General features: G+C 36.4%; 1 protein-coding gene across 1 annotated transcript in view; it reads left to right on the plus strand.

The window, feature by feature from the left end:
* The first annotated feature begins 4,130 nt into the window (after positions 1 to 4,130).
* Positions 4,131 to 22,015, plus strand: part of LOC120078723 (phosphatidylserine decarboxylase proenzyme 2-like) — a 36,507-nt gene continuing 18,622 nt past the window's right edge. The window contains exons 1-7 of the mRNA XM_039033028.2: positions 4,131 to 4,606; positions 4,691 to 4,770; positions 6,045 to 6,069; positions 7,576 to 7,635; positions 8,353 to 8,421; positions 20,893 to 20,985; positions 21,265 to 21,315. Coding sequence (XP_038888956.1) covers positions 4,385 to 4,606; positions 4,691 to 4,770; positions 6,045 to 6,069; positions 7,576 to 7,635; positions 8,353 to 8,421; positions 20,893 to 20,985; positions 21,265 to 21,315 — 600 coding nt within the window. The 5' untranslated portion in view covers positions 4,131 to 4,384. The remainder of the gene's footprint in view (positions 4,607 to 4,690; positions 4,771 to 6,044; positions 6,070 to 7,575; positions 7,636 to 8,352; positions 8,422 to 20,892; positions 20,986 to 21,264; positions 21,316 to 22,015) is intronic.

Consider the following 22,015-nt stretch of genomic DNA (forward strand, 5'->3'; position numbering starts at 1 on the left):
TATGCCATCTTCTTCCCTTTTGGTAAATAAGTTGATGAAGTATTCTCTTCACAAATTGGACATGCATGATATCCTTTAACCATACAACCACACAAGTTACCATACGTAGAAAATCATTAATGGTCCATAATAAAATAGCTCTAAGCATGAAGTGTTGTTCTTCATATGCATCGTAACATTCTACCCCATCTTTCCAAAGTTTTTTCAAGTCATCTACTAACGGAGCTAGATAAACATCTATATCATTTCTCGGTTATTTAGAACTAGATATTAGTGCAGTCAACATAAAAAAAATTTCGCTTCATGCACAACCATAAAGGTAGATGGTACGTCACTAACATCACTGGCCAACAACTATATCTACTACTACGATCTCTATGTGGATTTACCCCATCTGTCGAAAGAGTAAGACGAAGATTTCTAGGTTCTTACCCAAACTCTGGCCACAAATTGTCTATTTTTTTTCCACGATAGGGCATCTTTGGGATGTTTTAATAAACCATCTGTTTCTTTTTTTTTAGCATGTCACGTCAATAAACTTGTTGTTCCTTTTCTTCGAAACATTCTTTCAAATCTTGGAATTGGGGGGAAATACCACATGACTTTTGCTGGGATATTCTTAGCCCTTTCCTTTAAATTTTTTTGAAGCTTCCATCTTGACGTACCACAAATGGGGCATACATTTGCATTAGAGAGTTCATTTCTAAACAAGCAACAATCATTTCTACATGCATGAATCTTCTCGTACTTCATTCCAGGAGTACCCAACATCTTTTTTGCTTCATAAGTAGAAGTTGGAATTTCATTAGGACTAGGTAATATGTCATGAATTAATTCCAACAACTCAGTGAAACTCTTATCGCTCCATCCAAATTTAGCTTTCAAATTATTTTACTTTATCAATGTAGATATTTTGGAAAAAGTTTTATAATTTGGGTACAATGGTTTCTTCACATCATCTAATAATTCTTCAAAATTATTGGATTTTTAACTAAAATAGTTATTGTATGCAGCCTCAAACATTCCAATTATGTCATCAACAGCACATCATCCTTATCAACTTCGTCTCTTTCACTAGTAGACATATTTTCATTGTTTCTCTTAATTGGTAATGATTCACAATGAAAAATCCATATCTGATAACTTTGATCTATACAATTAAAAAATAAGTGATCTGTTATTTTGTTCACATTTAGAGTCTTTGCATTCACACACTTCAAACATGGACAACTCATGACATTCGGTATATTTGAATGTTGTAGACCATTTTTAATAAACATCTTGACCCCTAAACCATACTCAGCTGACATTCTATTCATTTTCATCTATCCATGATTGTAAAATATGCAACTTAATCTACAAAAAAAAAAAAAAAAAAAAAAAAAAAAGAAAGAAAAACAATAACAAGGGAAAATTTAAAAGCATAAAATTATGATTGTAAAATATGCAACTTCAACAAATTTAGAACAACTAGACTTTTAAGATAAACATCTTATAAATATTACCTTGTCCTTGTTATTAATGTTGTTATGAAGTCCTTTTTGTGTTGGGTGCACCTTCTCCACTCGTCAACCTTCTTAAAACACGTCCAATGCAATCTTCCTATCTTCCTTCCAAATCCCCAAGAATCAAAATTTAGCCTTACACGTCAAACTTGAACCTAACAAATGAAAAACTTCACTCAACACCACACAAAAACTGGCAGTGAATTCTAAGCTAAAGCCAATGGGAGGTAAGAACTCTAAACGGTAACATATGGAGATGACAAGCATGAACCATTAACCACGACGTATAAATTAGAGTTTACAAGAAAAATGTAGAAAACAAGACATGAGATCTCACAAGATGTTACAATAAAATTGTTCTAATCAGGATGATAGTCTACTTTCTTGCTCTCACCTCTCCATTCCAGTGAAAAATAATGCTACAAGGTGGCTACAATTAAAAATGAAGAACAAAAGGATGTGAATGCAATAAAAGAAGAGCCTATGAACAAAAGGACATGAAATCCACTATAAAATCCTCAGTCACTATTATGCTGCAGATTTCTAGATTTGTGAAATACAAACTAAAAGTGGAATTTACCAAGCAAAAAGCTGAAAATCAACAGCCTAAATGTAAAAAACAGCAATATAAATTTGACAGAATGCTTATTTATTTCAGCTAAACCAGAAATTAGGTAAGCAAAAAGCAGAATGCTTATTTCAGCTAAACCAGCAGTATAAAACTAGAAGAAAACACTGTTATCTTCTATTCAAAGTTGCAGTTTTTGTTTTGTTATTTTATTTTTTTAGAAGCCAGAAGAGGGGAGGAAAATTAGGCAGTTGGTACAGAGCTGATACAAATTCTCACAATTTGTGCAAGTGTGAAGACCATTATCCTAAATTATCAGCTGGTATAAAGCTGTTATAATTCTACCACATGACACACCTTGAACTCCAACTACATTCCATCTAGTAAATCGATACCTTTATCAAACAATGGAGAAAAGGGAGAATATGGAATACCTGATCTAAGGAGGCAGGTTCGGAGGAAAAATGGAAAGAACTATGGAGAAAATGGAGAATATGGAATACCTGCGATGGAGAAGCTTGGATGACGAGCTCGTTTCCGATTCTAGCAAGGCATGTGACTGAGCGAGCGAAGGTGAGACCGTCGGATGACCGAACGAGAGAGAGAGAATCGCACTGGTTTTATATTGAACGAGTGAAGGTGAGACCGCCCAATGAAGATAACCCCACCTGAAGGCAAACGACCGACCAGCAGCTACCGAGAGAGGAGAGAGTTTGTTTGGGTAGGCAAACGCCGATCGAGGGTTTGAGTTTTAGTACTTTTGGTAAAGTGAGAGAGCTGAGAGATGAAATTTAGGGCACAATGCACGAGAGGGAAATGAAAATTTTGATAAAATTAAAAAAAAAATAATGGGAGGCCTATGTCGGTTTAAAACCGACATTGAAGATCCGTTTTTTTCAACCGACATAATACATCCGATAATACTATTTTCAACCGACATTGAAGCCCGAATTTCTTCTAGTGAAAACTAATAACTATAATACAATTGTTTTTATCATTCATATGTTGCTAAAAGGGTGATTGTTTTAAATGACAAAAATGTTGAAAATATTTTCAAATATAGCAAAATGTAACTGCCTATCAATGATAGATACTAATAGACATCTTTCTAGGTCAGACTAACACTGATAGATATCTATTAGTGTATAGTATGATAGATATCTATTAGTGTACAGTATCACACTGATAGACAATGACATGTTGCTATATTTGTAAATAAGTTGACTCAATTTCCTATATTTAAAAACAATCTTTACTAAAATTTGATTTGCGATATTATTTTTCACCTAAGTCATTTGTGTTAAATGTTGTTGACTTAAATCCAAATTAATTATATTATTATGTAAATGTTGTGGTTGTAAAATATTAAAGTGAACCTAAATGAATATCTTAATAAATAAAATTAATACATTGTACCGGTTTTGAATGTGCTAAAAATAATAAATTTAAATTTAAAATAATATATAAACATATAGAATTCAAAATTTAAAATTAAAAAATATTTAAATATATATATATTGAAAATTTGACATTTGAAAATCAAAATAACAAATAAATCTAAATATTGAAAAATTTAAAATTCAAAACTAAATTATTCTATAAATATTAAGGAAAGAAATATAGCAAAAATAATATAGAAAGAAAAGAAATTAAAAATAAAAATAATGCCTTAGTTGGGAATTGAATCACGTCCACCTACCAATGAGCCCAGCCCAATTTTTTTTATTCAAAATGGAAATAAATAAAATAAAATAAAAATAGAATAGGAGTTTGTATTTTGAAGAAAGAAGAAATGATAACGATTATCAAGTCAAATTCTTAAAAAGAATAAAAATGAAAAATAGGAACAGAAAAAAAAATGAGAATGTTATGAAAGGAACTACAAATCATATTCGACTTTGAGTAAGGGTTGCCACTCGCCAGGTATCGAGATTCGAGAATGCAGATAAGGTCCAAGGAGCCTGTTAATATGGTTCCACCAATGAATAATAAAAGACAAAAGCAATGAAAAGGTCCAAACAAAAAAGAAAAGTAATAGAAAAAAGATTGGATGCTTTATAGAAATAGCCGCCAGCAAGCAGAGCACGATACACAGTATAATAAGGCAGACAAAAAAGGAAAAGTTGAATTGACTGACATTCTTCCAATTCACCTTCAAAATAATCAAATCATTGAACAAATACAGACAAATACCCCAAAAAGCCCAACAAAGTCAAATCGTCGTTATGAACTTCTCTGGCTACGCCTTTTCCCATATTCCACAGCGCACTCCAGTACCTGAAAATCGAAGCTCCCAAGAGCAGAGCCAATAATGGGGAATGGCAATTCCAAGATCGATTCTTCTTCCTCTTCCTCTTCTTCCGATCCTGATGCTGAAGAATCGCGTATTGCTCGATTCAAGGATCGTGTGCATCTTCGTCGCTTTCTTCGTAGGCGCCGTAAAGGCACCACCAATGGCCGAGGTTTTCATTCTCATACCAAACTTGGCTCTGTGGAGGATTTCGCTGGAATCGCTATTCTAACTCTTATTCGTGTAATTCTTTGACTCTACCTTAACGCTTTGTTGCTTTGATTTGTCTCTCTGTTTGATGTGTTTTGCTATAATGTTTGTTTTCAGGCGCGAATGAATTTCAAGGACAAGTGGCTCGCTTGTGTTTCTTTTGGAGAGCAGACTTTTCGGACGGGAATCTCTGATCAGTTAAGTGAATGATTCTTTGACCAAGTTGTGGTGACTTAGTCTCCTTTTTCTTGTCTCTGTTCTTTTGAGAATGTGTTTGGTTAAACTTTTGGCAGTGCTCTGCTTATCTTTAACCTACCTGATTCTTGACGAAAAGCAAGTAACACACGCGCACGTATATTCCTTGACTGCATAGCTTTTTCTCGATTGCCTGCTGTAAAGTTACCTTGTTCTGCTACCTACTATAGCTGAAATGAAGTACCGTTTTATTGTTATTAATTAGGTAATATGGGAATCTTGTAGTTGGAAAATGTTGTTCCATCTGAGAGAAGGGAATTTTTTAGGGTATAAAGGGAAAAAGCAAAGGTTGGTTTACTGTTCTGGAAAGTTTCATTTGGGGAAATTACGACTATGGGTATTGAAATACTACAGTTACCACACAAACCTTTGCTTTCTCCCCAAATATTGACACATGGTGGGAAACTGGAAACAGTAATAGCAATATCTACAACTTAAGAGATACAGTTGCGTTTTCTAACTTTTATAGCTGTTTAAATGTCTATTAACCATTGAATTGAATGCTAGAGCAGAAAAGTGCTTTTAGTCGTTAGATTTAGAGAAAAGAGGAAAATCTTTCATTCAATTACATGGTTTCTTATCCAGGAGAGTGTTGACAAAGTTGCAAATTTTCTGATTGATGAACAGTTCACTTAATACAGAAAACTTATCTGATGAGAATCACAAAGTTTAAGAAAGAAGCGAAATCGTTATTCTGGAGGCTGGTTATTTTCATGGGATTCGTTTGAATTTGAACGTAGGAATTGTAGATTTTTTTTAATCAGATTTCAGGACTACAGGAATAAAAAGAGGTATAAATTTAACTGTACTAGTAGTCTTGTAAAATTTACCTATGATTGTAAACTTAAATTCACAAGTTTTGACTTTGGAGTTTCTGTCATTTTCAATTGCCTACAAACTTTTACTTTCTTGTCTGGACTGGCCAATTTGATTTTATCATTTGAGACATTTTCAATTTTGACCACCATTTTCTAGGAGCCCTAGGTAAAATTGGAGGATGGTGGCTTCACCTTTCTTTGAATGTTTTCTATATCATAGAAATGTACCATGGAATCCCTTATCCAAATGATATCTATGACATGGTCGTAAAATTTTATTCAATTTATTTTTTGTATTATTGAGTAATCTTGACTCTGCTGCTTCAAATACCCTTCCATATACATATACGTAAATATATAATGTTGAGTTTGTTGATTGGGCTTCATTGGTTCTGCAGCACTAAAGAACCAGCATGGAACTCTGTGAGTACTCGGACCTCTATTGTTTTGCAGCAAATTGAGTTTCCTTACTTGCGTTGCATCCAACTAAATTGAAAATTTTATTTGCTTTTGTATTTAAAATGCTTTCCCTGTCACTTCTTGAGCATCTACAAATCTTATTTAAGTTTCACATTTATCGTTTTTCTTTGATTATATCATAATCTATGATTGTTTTACTTTCTTATAGTTAGAGGATTTTTGCGCCACTTATATTCCTTCTCTTCTTCTTTTTAATGAAAAAACTCGACTTTCACTGAGAATAAAAAATGAAAGAATACACAAGAAAACGAAAAGGAAAAGCTCACAAAAAGGAGCGAGACTACAAGAAGGGGCTTCAATCAAGAGAAATAAAACTAAACGAGTAGTTGCAAAAGAGTCGAGAAACAGAGGTCCAAAGAAAAGCAAAGAATCTAACAAAGGAACCAAACATTGCCAGAAGAACTCCTGCACCCTCTTAAGATTTGGTTGTTTCTCTCACCTTAAACCCCCCACAAAATAGTACATACCACAGCATATCACAAAAACCGCCCTTTATCACCCCAACCTGCCAAAATGAAGGAAGTTACTGTTTTATTTCTGAAGCTACTGTTTTGAAGGATGGTTTTCTTTTCCTCATCTCATGAGGAAAGTTACCTTTTTGTTTTGAAATCTAAAGTGCTTTTAGGTTCCTTACTGAACCAGAGCTAGTTTTTGTTGGTTTGCTGTTGTTTGTTGTCGCTGAATTCTCAAGTCCTGATGGTCAATCCTTATTTTGTTGCTGATTGAATGACTTGTCATTTGTCAAATCAAAGTTATGAATAACTTAACGATCCCAGATTTTGATGAAATGCTGTTTTGGAAGTCGGGAAGAAGGCTACAGTTTCTTAAAAGTTTAAAAGTTTCTTGATGTTTAGAAATTGGAACTTGGAAGCTTTGAAAACTTTACGTTCTGAAGCTTTTGTGTCCTCATGGTTTGGTATTCACTATTCGGTTTCTTGTGTCGTCAAAGTTTCTGTTTTGCTGCAGTTGCCTTGTGTTCCTCCTTCAGTTGGTGCCGTTTTCTCCCTATTAGCTTTCAGTCGTTAAAGTTCTTTTAGAATTTTCAAACATGCAAGCAGACAGTTTTATTTTATTTTTTTGGAACAGAGTTCTAGTGTAGTTTTTGTTTTATGAATTGTGTGTTTTTTGAATCATGTAATTGTGTTTTGTTCTATATTTGCTGCTACTCTTATGTAATTTTTCATTTCATCCATGAAGATTTGTTTTAAAAAACAATCCATGAAGATTTTTGTTTCCTTAAAAGAAAGAAAATAAAAGAAACTCTATTTTATATCATTAATTAATCTGAAGTAAGGATTTATGCTAACGTAATGAACCAATCAAATATGAATGATTTTTTATGCTTATCCTTCAGTTTAGAACTGTTAGGTCACATTTAATACGTAGGTATATAATATCTGAATCACCTGACATATGAAGCTTTGTTTAAATACAACATTTTTTTCTCAGGAAAAGAAGCTTCTCTTGGAAAAAGATGGACCTCATATTGCGAGAATCTCTGTTTTTGAGGTAGTAATAATTTTTAAGGTTGAATGGTTTTAACTTTGTTTACGGTTTGTTTAGGATTTACCAGAAAAGAAAAGGTTTCTAAGCTTTAAGTTTCTGAAACTTCAGTTTTACTTAATACTGCAATATAAACAGAAAAATGAATTAATTATCAATTCAAAAATAATATAGTCCTTGAAAGAACTTAATGATATTTAAATATTAGTTTAGCATATCATATATCTTAATTTAATATAATTTTATGATTATAAAAAATTTTGAATAAATTTTATTAAAAATTAATTATGTCAATTAAATTAATGCTTACTTTAACGGGTGAAAGAAACAAAATTTGGGGAAAGAAAACTAGACTTGAAACTGAATTAAACTTTTGCAAGTTTTTCAAATTCTCCAGCTTTTATAATTTTATCTGAAGGGTATAACTTTGTAACCACTAGGAGAGGGGCAGTAATGTCCAATATTAAAAAGAATGCTACTTTTTAATAGAATATCCAATGAAAGTAACATTACAGTATTGCACAATGTAATGTAGTAGCAGCAACATCACGTATGGCTTTGAGTGCTATTAAGAATTTTGAGAATTAAATTTTTATTCTTATTTTTATTTCCTTTGATCAAGAATACACACATATGTGAGCATGTACTTTTGCAGGCATTCATTTAGATTCCTTCCATGGAATCGTGTAATCTAATATCGCTAACTATCTTTTTATGTTGCAGACTAATAGAATATCCCGAAACAACCTTGTAGGGTATTGTGAGATCGATCTACTTGAATTTCTATCACAGGTGAGTAACTATTACCATATTGGACCCATCCATGATCATTTAGTTTCATCTCTTGAAACACTTAACATGGAAACGTTCATTTTTGTTAACTCTAGTATTTTGCAAGTGCCGAGTTACTTTCTATATTATTTCAAATCTTTCTACTATATAGTATTATCTATTTAGTACAATTTTTTGGGGTAATACAGTATAAGTAGATTTCTTCTTATTATAGCAGACAATATAATTTCATTAAGGAGAAAAATTACTAAAGAGGATGGGACAAGAAATTGAAAATATGAATGCTCATCAAACCCTAAACATAAACATTTTATTCATAAGGTGAAATGGTTAAAAAAAAGAGAACCCATCGATGAGATAATTACAAGAAACTTTTCCAATGAGAAATGAGGGAGGAAAGACTGTAATTACAGAAGCGAGTAGTTAATTTACTCAATGACATAGCTAAAAAGATAGTGTATTCAAAGAAATTGTTGAACTTATGTTGCTTGTCAGAAAAGATCCGTTCATTTCTCTCTTTCCAAAGATTCTACATAAAAGCTCGAGTGATATTTTGTCAAAGAGTCTTCTTAGACTTCTTGAAAGGTGACCCACAATGATGTTTGGCATGAAGGTGGAGATATCCCTAGGTATGACAGAAAACCATTGATGTGCAAAGTGAGAATGGAACTCAATTCTGAAAAAAATGCTTCAAAATTGTATTAAATGTGGAGAGAGTTTAGTTTAAATACTAAACTCCTTTTTACAACCTAAACTAAAAGTTACCAACGGTAACTTTATTTCAAGAATCATGATTACACCCAAGATTTCCAAGAAACAAGATTACAAACAAATATCCTGAAATTTAAAACAAAAACATAAATAATGAACACAAGACAAGCAAGAAAAGTCAAGAACAGCCCTCTTTTTTCAAGAAACAGCCCTTTGTTTTCAAGAAATACAGCCCTCTGTTTTCAAGAAATACATCAAATTGCCCCCGTGTAAGTAAAATGAAACTCGTCCTTGAGTTTAGGCTGTAAGTTTGAGATGATTCGGTGGGAAGTACTCGGTTAAATCAGCCACATTGAAGATAGGGCTAATATGAAGATCTCCTGGCAGCTCAATTTTGTAAGCATTATCCCCATATTTCTTTAGGATTTGAAATGGACCTAGCTTCCTCGGTTGAAATTTGTTGTAAGTGCCAACAAGGAACCGGCTCTTTTGAAGATGGATCATTACTAAGTCTCCTTCCTTGAATTCTTTAGGTCTTCTATGCTTGTCAGCTGCTGTCTTGTATTTAACATTCATCTTTTCCAAGTGTTCTGTTACTTCTTTATGTAAATCAGCAACTTGTTCAGCCATAGCTTCAACTTCCATGCTAAGATCAATAGAAGACGGTAGGGTAGTAAGGCCCACATTTAATCTAGGGAGTTTAGTATATACTAGTTCAAATGGTGGCTTCCCTGTTGAGCGATTCTTCATGTGGTTGATGCAAATTCTGCTTGGGCCAAAATGAGATCCCATTGCTTGGGTTTTTCCCCTCCAATGTAATGAATAAGATTACCAAGGGTCCAATTAGTGGCTTCCGTTTGTCCATTGGTTTGGGGATGACTCGTTGTGCTAAACTTGAGACTTGTGTTGAATTTTCTCAACTAAAAAAGAACATTTTTTAATGTTGATATATAATTGGTTGTCCGCTAGAGTTTTAAATAAGGTATGTAAATGGGACATATGTTCTTCAAAGGTTTTTCTACATACAAGGATATCATCAAAGTATACAACTAGACACTTGTTAAGGAAAGGATTTAGAACTTGTGTCATGAGTCTCATGAAGGTGCTAGCTCCGTTGGAGAGACCGAATGACATAACTAATCATTCAAATAGACACTAGCTTCCTTCCTTTGTCCTTCAGTTATCAAACTCATTTCTACTCTCATAGCTACTTCTACCAATTTCAAAAATTCCTCCTATGCGACACTAGCTGTCGTAAGGGTTCAGATCTTGTCTTAATCCAGCCTCAAACCTCTTGCAATGCTCGACCTCGTCCTCAATAATGTTTAGGGCATATCTTGAAAGTTCGGTGTATTTTTGTTCATATTTTGTAACCGTTATGTTCCCTTGTACGAGTTGTAGGAATGCATTCCGTTTTGCATCACAGAATGATTGTGGATAGAATTTCTCATAAAAAGCTTCTCGAAATTCTTTCCAAGTTAATTCATTCCCTTCTCTTCTCCTACTTTCCACACTTTCCACCAATCCTCTGCTCTTCTTTGCGATAGGAAAGTCGCCAGAATTACCTTTAGGTCTTTCGGACATCTCATTACCTTAAAATTTTGGTTGATCTAGGCTTCAGCATCGGTTGGATCTGTAGTTCCTTCAAAAGTAGTTGCTCCTAATGACGAGTCGTTCGATTCCAAATTTTTTCTTAGGGTCTAACTGTATTGTTCCTAGACTCTCGGTTAGTCGGAGCAAATCTGTCCTAGGATTGTTCTTCCGTCATAACTTGTTCTTGAGGATAACTCGATTCACCTTCACTTCTTTCACCTGACCTGCAGGTGTTGGATTGATTCCTCCATCTACCGCTTCTAAGCATGATTCTACAAGTAATCAAGATACTGGGTCAAGTACTATAATTTCATCATCCAACAAACAATCTTTTACAAATCTTTGTTATTTATTTATAAGGCAAGTTTCTCAAGTAATTTACATTAGAGATTATTCTTAGTTTTTTTTTTTCTACTAATTCCCATTTCTTGCCAACTTCTAGTCCTCTTCCTTTTCTTTTACGATTAATTCCAATTCTTTTTCTGATTTCCAAGGACACTCTTCCAGGTAATGTCCTTGCTGTAGACAAAAGAAACAAATTTTTTCGTAAGTTTTAGTATCTTCTTCGTATGAAATTTTCCTATTATCTCTGGTATTTATTTTATAAAGAGCATCATCATTGAACAGTTTAACGGTATCCTCCAAATGACTAAGAGTTTTCTGCTGTATGCATCCTTTCCATACTTCCACCAGGCCTTTCCTCAACCTGGAACTTGTCGTAACTACTACCCAAAAATGCATCCATTTGTAACTGTCGGGTTCTAGATACCTGTTTAGCTTTAGCTTTTCGTTGGAAATAACCATAGTTTTTCTGAAGGTGGTCTTTTTGACCACATTCGTAACAGGTTTTTGATTCCAACAAACAAGTCCTGAAATAAAAGAGTATCAGGTCAGAAAACAACTTGATAGTCAAATCTTTCGTAATTTTACTGATAGACAATAAGTTGTAAGATATTCTCGGGACATGTAACACATCTTATAAGGTTAAACCCTCAAATGGGGAGAGATGACCATTTCCTGCAACAGGAGCGAAGGACCTATCTGCGATCCTAATTTTTTCATTACCAACACTTGGACAATATGAAATAAACTGATCTAATGAGCCGGTCAAATGATCTGGTCAAATGATCCGTAGCTCCCGAATCAAGAATCCACAACATTTTACCATTAATACTAATAAGACCGAAGGGCTGAACCGTACCTGATTGGGCAATAACACTGACCCTGATAGTACCAGAATCATTCTGAGTATTCATCGAGGTCAAGACTAGGAATTACCATTTGTTGAATCACTCACAAGCATCCGTCCAGAATTTGACTTATTGTGTGACTGACGCCGTTTACTATTCGGTGGACGACCATGCAACTTCCAACATTGATCCTTAGTATGCCAAGGCTTCTTGCAGTGTTCACAGGCTGGAGGAGGTCTATTATTCTGCTTATCACTATCAGGTCTAGATGACTTTGCATTAAACGCAGCGGAATCTGTTGAAGAATTAATGAGGTTATTCATGACACTTGATCTGTCTTCTTCGAGACGAATCTCTGAGCAAACTTTCATGAGGGAGGGTATTGGTCGCTATCCCAATATCCGACTACGCACTGTACCGAATTACACCCAATAGGTTTCCTCAATCCTGAAATGCTGTACTCCACCACAAGGACAGTCCCAGACAACCTCACGACACAGGTCCATCTCCTGCCAGAGTAGAGACAACTTGTTAAAATAGGACGTCACGTCCATCGTTCCTTGTTTGCATTCATGGACCTATTTACGTAACGTATACAACCGAGATGCGTTCTGTCTCTTTGAGTATAACCTTTGAACTGCATCCCAGATATCCTGAGCGGTTGCAGCATAAAATAAGGGTTTGCCTATCTGTGGTTCCATGCTATTCACTAACACTGATCGAAACAACGAGTCCTCTCCTTTCCAGATGCGTTCTTGAGGATCACCAGGTCTAGGTTTCGATATCTCACCCGGTAAATACCCAAATTTATGATGTCCCTCAAGGCCATCTTGATAGATTGAGACCATGAGAAATAGTTCTGGCCATTCAACTTCTCCCCAGTAATAAATCTTGTAGAATTTCCCATTGATCCAGACAAGAAATTTGTTGTGGGTAAAGTAGGGAAAGAAGTTACCGGATTCTCTGAATACATTGGTAGGTTGGAAGAGAGATTTGAGTGGATCGGTATTCACTGAGTGTTTATGGTTGTCCCAAGAACCGCCCCAAGAGCTGCTATCTGTTGTTGAAGATGGGCGAACTGTTGTTGGACCTCTATTGGGGATAAACTCATGGGACCTATAGTACCTCGACTCCTTGGAATAGGTTGCATACAGTTGGTGGTGGCAGACCGGACATGTTGCTGTCTAAGGTAAGGAGAAGAGGACTCTCCAAGCTCAAAAACACTTTGCCGGTTGCTGCTGGTGCCGCTGCTCAAGGCCGTCGGAACCAGAATGCCAGGCGTGGCGCTACTGCTCGGCGTGGCTGAGGGGCTGCTCGACACGGGAGCCCATGAGCGATCGGCTGTGGCGTGGAGTTGGTCGAAGCTAGTTGCGGCGTGGCGGTCGAAGGCAGCTGTGGCATGGATCCGGTCGAGACTGGCGGCGGCTTGGTGGTCGAAGGCGTTCGGCTAGGTGGTTGATCGCGTTTGGTGGCTGCTTGGACCGGACGGGAATGTGTGGTTGGCTCCATTCGGCTAGTCGGCTGTGGCAGGATCGGTCACAGTTGTAGCAGAGAGTTGTGCCGGCTTGAGGAGATGTGGAAGAGCCGTCTGGAAATACTGTTCTACGGTAGCCTGCACAGCGACGACTATGTCGGCGTCGGTGGCGCCACTAATTCCTATAGAAGTGGTGTTGTCGGCTGGTGGAAAATGTGATTCCACTGGTTGATTCTCGTCAATGACGGCTAGGGTTTCATCGTCATGCTCTGATACCATGATGAAAATAAAAGGAGAAGATCACACAACGTTTACGTGGAAAACCCTAGAACAAGGAGAAAAAACCATGATGCTAGAATACTTTTTATTATTTTTCTGTATCACATACAAGAGAGAGCACATATATAAATAGACTCGTAGGAAATCCTAATACAGACAAGGGCAAAGAGAAATTACTAAAATGCCCTTAGGGCTAAAATGTGAAGGCCCTCTATTTTCAACAAGATTTAACCAAAGCATTGAAAATAAACCACTCACAGTTCATTGGTAAGGGTTTTCCAAGTCCCTGGTTTTCTATTTCCTCTTGAATTTTGAGCCTGTATTAATCCAACAATCAACTTTGAATCCCGTGTTTAGGGTTAAAAATAATCTTAGAATTTTATCTTAACCCTAAACCTAACTTACCAACCTTAAAAGACCCAAACTAAACCTTTGGATTGGCAAAAATAGTTGTGGACGCAGGGCAACTTCTTCTCAATGCATAGATAGCCTTAGCTCAACGCATGGTACACCAGCTCAATGCATGGTACACTAGCTCAACGCATAAGCCACTTCTCAAACCCTAATTCTTCCTCCAACACTCCCTTTCTGAGTCTTTTTCGAGAGAACTTTGAGTTATGAGGTGAAATGAGACTCCCTCGAGGTATTTATAGGCCTTAGCAAACCATCCTTGTCATTCTCTCCTACTTTCAATGCATGACATCTCCACCTTGCTTAAAATCTAAGTGTCTTCTTCATGTGTCGCTAACCCACATTCCTTGCCACCACCTACTTGCATGCAAGCATGATGTGTCTTCTCCTAACAATGTCCAACACATACCTTCTTTTGAAGTGGCCATTCAACGTTTTGCATGCTCAACTTTGCCTCCTAAGCGTCCACCTCCTACTTAAGTTATCCAAGACTTCATTTGGTTGAGCCACGTACCTTGCTCCCCAAGTAAACCAAGTCAACGCATGGTTCTTCCTCTCTAAGTCACTTTGGGCACATGGTTTCTTCTCCCATGCGTTCAACTCCCTCCAACTCTCCATTCTTGGTTCAAGCTTCCTTCTCGTAGCATAGTTTCTTCCCTTGATTATATCCTAAGTGTTTACATAGGCTAACTATGCTCTCCTCCTATTTGTCCAGCTTCCAATTTCCTAGGGATTCATCACTTGTTGTGTCATTTGTTGCCCAACACTTAGCCAAATTCTTACCCTAGACTGCCCCATGCGTCCACCTTCCAAGGACTATGCGTCAAACCCTAGTTTCTTTACTTGGATGTGCATAGTTCAACGTATGGTTTTTCAATACTTAACCATCCTTCCCCTATATGTTCACTTAACCCTAGACATCCCAAGATAATTCTTCTATGCATCCAAATTTTCCTAGTATGCACCCAAGTAAAGTCCATGTCCACCCTAGTATGCGTCCAATGTCTCCATCACCTCCTACAATGTGTTCAACATAAGATGACTTAACCAAAATTAGGCACCTAATCCTCATGCTCATAGCATAGCTCACTCATAGCATGGCTCCTCATGCTCATGGCATGGTTCTTTATTTGCTTAGCATAGCTCCTCATGCTTATAGCATGATTCCTTATTCGTATAGCATAGCTCCCCATGCTCATAGCATGGTTTGTTATGCTCGTAGCATAGCTCTTCATGCTCATAGCATGGTTCCTTATTCTCATAGCATAGTTCCCTAATCTCATAGCATAGCTTCCAAGATGTCTTCTTTGCGTTCAAGGTAACTTTTTTCCCTTCGCATGCGTTCAAGTTGTCCAACTAGGATTATTGATATGCATCCAAGTCACCCTCCATGCGTCCACAAGGTGCCTCCGGGGTTTTTCTCAACTATGCTATGAGTTGAATTTACTTAACTATGCTACAAGTTTATGCTATGAGTTGAACTTTCTCAACTATGCTATGAGTTCCTTACCCAACTATGCTATGACTTCTCCTACTTAATTATGCTATGACTTTAACTATGCTATGACTTCTACTTAACTATGTTATGATTTTGACTATGCTTTGACTTCTCCTACTTAACTATGCTATGACTTTAACTATGCTACAAGTTGAATCCCTCTACTAACACTTAGCCAACTCTTCACTTACCTAGGCCAACTCATGCCTTGGAATTTCTTAAAGTTCACAGCATGGTTTGAACACTTAGTCAAATTTCTTCATTTTTTTACTATGCTGTGAGTTCATAGCATAGTTTACATACTTAGTTAAAATTTTAGCTTCAATCTACTATGCTCCGAACTTTTCCTTCACTATTTGACAACACTTTGTCCCTAATCTCAACCACATGATCTCGACACTTAGTTTTTTTTTTCTTGAGTTTCAACACTTCTTGAATGGAAGAGTTCGAGGGCTTTCATTCTCCCTTCCCCTATGGATTGCTTGCAAGTCATATTGCCATGGGCGGCCTAATAAGACATGACAAATATCCATATCAATAACATCACACACAATTTGGTCCTTATAAAGATTACCAATGGAAAGTGGGACTGTGCAAGTGAAATTAATTTGGGCTTCTCCTTCCTTTTTGATCCAGCTGATTTTGTAGGGTTGAGGGTGGGGATCAAGCTTGAGATTTAACGCTTGCACAATTTTGCATGAGATCACGTTCTCACTGCTACCGCTACCTATGATAACATTGCACACTTTTCCATCTATGGTGCACCTTGTTTGGATAAGGGAGTGTCTTTGTAGGTGGACTTCAGTTTTTGGTGCAAGTAGAATTCTTTAAAGCACACAAGAGAGCCTTTCCCCATCATCTGGAGCAAGTTCATCACATTCCCCTTTAGAATTTTGTTCCTCCTCCTCTTGTTGAGATTCCTCTCCATCAGCATAGGCTACTGCTCTTCTTTGTGGGCACTCATTGGACAGGTGTCCTTGCTGACCACACCGGAAGCACTTGCCAAGATTGGGTCGTTGGTAAGTACTGGTTCCTCCTCTTCTTGTTGGTAGATCTTGAGCCTTTGCCCCTTGGTTCAACTAGGAAGGCTGGTCATTTTTTGGCTTGCTGGCATTCCCACCTTGAGTGGATTTACTGACATCACTGCTTTTCCGTTGAATTGGATTGAAGGATCTGTCCCATGGCGACTTCTTGTAGCTGTTACGTTTCTGCCTTCTTTCCAGCTCGAGTTCAGCCTTGTACGCCATTGATATGGCTGCTGGTAGTGTGAAGATCCATCTGCTCTTGAATGTCTTCTTTAAGGCCGTCAACGAATCTAGCGATCTGGTAGTTTTCGCTCTCATTAATCATTGCTCTTGCACTCAATCGATGAAATTCTTCAGCATAATCAGCTACACTTCGAGTGCCTTGTCTGCATTTCTGATATTGTTGAGTACAGTTGGTTGTATCCAACCTATTCTTGAAATAAACAACTTGCACACACTCCCTTTCCAAAAAAAATCAATACACCAAGCACTATGCTTAGATTTATTGGTTTTGTTGCTAAAATATCGGTATTAAATCCGAAACTCTCGGCGGATGGCCAGTAAAATTTGCTCATAGTTGGCTGGAAGGAATCTTTCCTTCATCATCCTCAGCATCTGTGTCCATCTTTTGATTGGGCCTTTTCCAATTAATCTTCTGTTCATTTGGATCTGATCCCACCATGAAGAAGCGCCCGATTTCAACTTAAATGTTACAAGCTTCACCTTCTTACTCTCAGGTGTATTAATGTATTCAAAGAAACTCTCAACATTCTTGATCCAATCAAGAAAGGGTTCAAGGCCTAGCTTACCGCTGAGGGTTGGCAAATCAATCTTCATTTTATAATCTTGCTGCCTCTCTTCTCGTTCTTGATTATAATGTCTCTGAAAATTTCGTCTTCTTGGTTGGTTTAGTCTAAAAACTTCACTCTCAAAAGAAGTAAACTCACTTTCTTGATCTTCTTGGTTAACTTCTTGGAATCTTGGAGCAACATGGTTTCTCGGTGAAGAATCGGATTCTCTCTCAGATTCTTGTCTTGGTTGTCTGCCAATTCCTTCTTGTCACTATTCCTTCTCTGTCTCTCTTCTCCTCTGTTTCCAAGTCATCGTGGAGGAAGGGTAGCCAGCACCTCTTCCATTTGCCTTGACAGCCGTTCAATTGCTCGAGTAATTTCTGTCATGCCGATCTTCATTTCTCCTGGAGATTCTTCTACAGTCATCAATCAGGTAGTAGAAGTCTTAGGGGTTAGAGGCTCGACATCCTCGGGTTGGGGGTTGACACCCTTCCCTTTGAGTGCTACGTTCTTGTTAGCCATAGAGTTCCCACTATCGTAGGGCTCTGATACCAAAACTTGATGTGCAAAGTGAGAATGGAACTCAATTCTGAAAAAAATGCTTCAAAGTTGTATTAAATGTGGAGAGAGTTTAGTTTAAATACTAAACTCCTTTTACAACCTAAATTAAAAGTTACCAACGGTAACTTTATTTCAAGAATCAAGATTACACCCAAAATTTCCAAGAAACAAGATTACAAACAAATGTCCTGAAATTTAAAACAAAAACCTAAAGAATCAACACAAGACAAGCAAGTAAAGTCAAGAACAGCCCTCTGTATTCAAGAAAGACAGCCCTCTGTTTTGAAGAAATACATCAACCATCCAAAGGTAGAAACCAGAAAGGATATTGTTCCAAAGCTGTGATGCTAAGGAGCTGGAGCTAAATGTGCATTTGGGATTTAGTTTCTTTAACACATAAGGGGCAGTAGATGGACTATAAATTAAGCCAAGGAGCTCCCTTTTGCAGCTTATCTTGATTCTTGAGTGTTGATGCGGACGCAACTGGGTTTTCAAATAAAAATTTTTACCTTCTTTAGCATTTTTCCTATCCGAATATGGTGGTATGAATTGTTCGCAATGTTTTCGGTTGGTAAGGCAAGTTTAGCACTTTGTGATTCAGACAAAAGGTTCTCATCCTTTTCCAAATTCCATCTCCAAAAGCCGGTCCTCTTAGTATGTGTAAAAAAGGATATTAAAGTAATGGGGTGAGCCCATTCATCAATTTCATTTTCGTTGAGATTTCTCCTTCAACAGAAATTCCAAGTTTTAGATTGAACATTCCATAAGGTGGAAATGGAGGCTTCCTTTTCATGAGTTGACGTGAAGAGATTGGGAAATTCATATTGAAGTACTTTCCTGGTGGGAGGTTGTTCTCATGTTGTCAAGTGGGAGGTTGTGTTGGAACTAGTGGAGGCAGCAGGTTTAGGCATTGGCAACTTGAAATTACAAAATGATGCTTTGCTGGTTAAATGGTTGTAGCGTTGCTCTAAGCAATTTTGTGCTTTGTAGTATTGAATTGATGCGAATCTGTATGAACCGTACTCTTTTGACATCTACCTATGAACTTGCAACAAATTGGACATTTACATAGGTAGTTGCAGCAACTACTGAATGAGTATGAAAGCGTTTTCAGGTGTCTAAAGGCCTCCCTATCGGAACATTGACCTTGATATCCACTTAGTAGAAGGCATCCCTCCTATGAATGTATGACCCTATAGGTACCCACACACCCAGAAAAATGAAATTGAAAGAATGGTAGATGAAATGCTGAACTTAGGCATTATACAATGAAGTGTGAGTCCCTACTCTAGCGTTGTTTTACTGGTGATGGAGGTTTGGAGTTGATTATCGTGCAGTGAACAATGTGACAATCCCCAACAAATTTCCCATTCTCCTGATTGAGGAATTGCTAGATGAGCTGCAGGGATAACAGATTTACTCCAATATTGACCTCAAATTGAGATACCATAAAATTAGAATCCATATGATATTACAAAAGCAACAAATTTTCTTTGAAAGGAGACCACAACTTTCACAAGAAAATGAAAAAAGACTAATGCTCTAAGATACGAAGATACAAAGGAAACAAAAATACCAAATAAAAGTAACAACAACAATGATAATAAAGTAAACAAAAAAGTTAGAGAACTATGTTAAAATGAACTATAAAGCTCTCCCAACTACAATAAATGTCTTCAATAGAAAACCCTTTAAAGCTTTTAGAAAGAGAACACGATGAAGAAGAGTTCAAATGAGCTGATTCAAAACATCAATGCACAAACAAGCCTTCCCCTGAAATATAAGTTGGTTTCTTTTCATCTACATTCATAAAGAATAGCTTTCACTGCATCAGTCCAAAGAATATATGGCATTGAGATCATGCATGGACCACATAGAAGTTGCAAACATTATCTCTTGTTTGAAATGAAAATGCCCATTGAGGATCGAAGATAGAGAAGAGCTTGATCCATCACCAATGTGAACAATGGCAATAGAAAAAAATATGATTGAGGTGTTCGCCATTAGCCCAACAAGAGGAACAAACCAAGGGTATAAGATACTGCAGAGGGAGCTTTTTTTTTTTTTTTGGCAAAATTTATGAAGAATTAAGACTTCCATTGAGAAGAATCCGCAAAAGTATATTAACCTTCTTTGGCCTCCGTGACTTTCAAATAGCTGAGACCAACTCCAATTGGAAGTATAGAGGAAACAAAAGTACAAGAAAACATATAGAAATAAAGAAGAAACAATGAAACTCCCCCAAATTTTATTCAAATCTTGAATAGAGTAACCCTTGAAGAATTCAGATAATGAGCACCAAGATAAGGCCTTAGGTGGGCTGAATAATATTCAACATGTGACCAAGGGGAATCCTGAAAAATGTGCTGATTTCTTTCGTTGCATAACTCAGACAAAAAGACCTTTAACTGCATTGGTCCATAATAAGTGCATGTTCAATCTCAAAGATGGCCCGCAAAGAATTTGAAGGACATTGTCTCTGAAATGGTTGGGAAAGACCCACTTGAGATCGAGCAAATGAAATAAATTAAACTAGCACCATTAAGAGTAAGAGTAAAGGAAGGAGATATGATTGAGACATTCTCCGTTCTTCACACATAAAGGACAAACTGATGGCAATAATGATTGCTTAGGAGCTTCTTTTGCAGAATCTTTGATGTGTTCAAGCTTCCATTAACCATATCCAGATAAGGATATTTATTTTCCTGGGACTTTTTGACTTCCATAAAACTGCATATAAAAGCTTGTCAACGGGACGAAGGCGTGAATTATTTTAAAAAACTTCTATTGCAAAGCAAAAAGCCTAGTTTTGTTATTGAAGCATTCAGATACTGTTTGTAAATCTTTTCTTATCAAAAAAAAAAAAAAAAAAAGAAGAAGAATTTTTCCACTTTGTGTTACTTTGATGGACAAATTTTATTCTAATGTGGCATTGCAGGATTCAGACTCTGATACTGAGGAACTCGAATTGTTGGATCCATCACCACCTAATGCAGTGGTTGGCAAAATTTCTTTGTCATGTTCTGTTGAGGTGTGCAATATATCATTAGCATTTCTAATATTGTTTGTGTGTTCGTGTCTTTCTTTCTTTTTAATTTTTTTTTTATGACAACTAAAAACAACCTAAGAATCATGTTTGTTTGTGGTGTATCTTATACTGTGGTGTGAAAATATTTATTTCACGTTTTTAGTGAATTCAGATAAACTTATGTTATTCAATTTGATCACTAGTCTCTTTTTATTTTTTCAATGAAATGTTTTGTTTCTTTTTCAGAAAAACTTATGTTATTCAATTTGATATTATTGGCAGGACCCGATTGAAACAGAGAAACGGTTTGCAAAGCGCATCTTATCTATTGTGGTATGTTATAGGGGTGGTCATTCAAACTGCAAAAATTGAACCGTTTCTACAAAACCGAACTGAATCGAAAACTCAGTGAACCGAAAATTGCGGTTCGATCCGGTTTGAAGAAATTTTGAAACCGAATTAATTTAGTTTGGTTTGGTTTCAATTTCGAAAACCGAATTTGAAACCAAACCGAACCGATTTTAACTAATATATATATTTATTTATTTATATATTTAAAAAAAGAGTAAAACCGAATTTAAAACCGAACCGTTTTTAGTTTAAAGAACAAAACCGAATTTAAAACCAAACCGAATCGAGCTGTTTTTTAATTAAAAAAATATAACATAGATATCATTTGGGTGGCTAAAATCTAACTGGTTCGGTTCAGTTATGTTTTCTTCTTGTAGCTAAATGATATAAGAAAAAAAAAAAAATTCTATTGCATATTGCTAAGACCAAGGGCCTAAGACTGTGATGTAGGTTGCTTTCTTCTTTCAAGGGTATCTGGTAAAAATCTCTTATAAATAGATATTTGCACAAGTGGCCTAAGATTAAAGTTTAGAGCAAAATCTCATATTTTCTCTTTTACCATGTTACCCTTACCTTCACCTAAATTGTTTTCACCATTTCCCCTACTTTATCTAAATGATGCTCCCCAAGTGAAAGGCAGAAAGAATCTCCTAAAGATATCGGCCACTTAATTTTAATTTGC

The sequence above is a fragment of the Benincasa hispida genome, chromosome 5 (genome assembly GCF_027475165.1).
Source record: "Benincasa hispida cultivar pf3 chromosome 5, pf3_genome.v1.1, whole genome shotgun sequence".
Classification (NCBI taxonomy): Eukaryota; Viridiplantae; Streptophyta; class Magnoliopsida; order Cucurbitales; family Cucurbitaceae; genus Benincasa; species Benincasa hispida.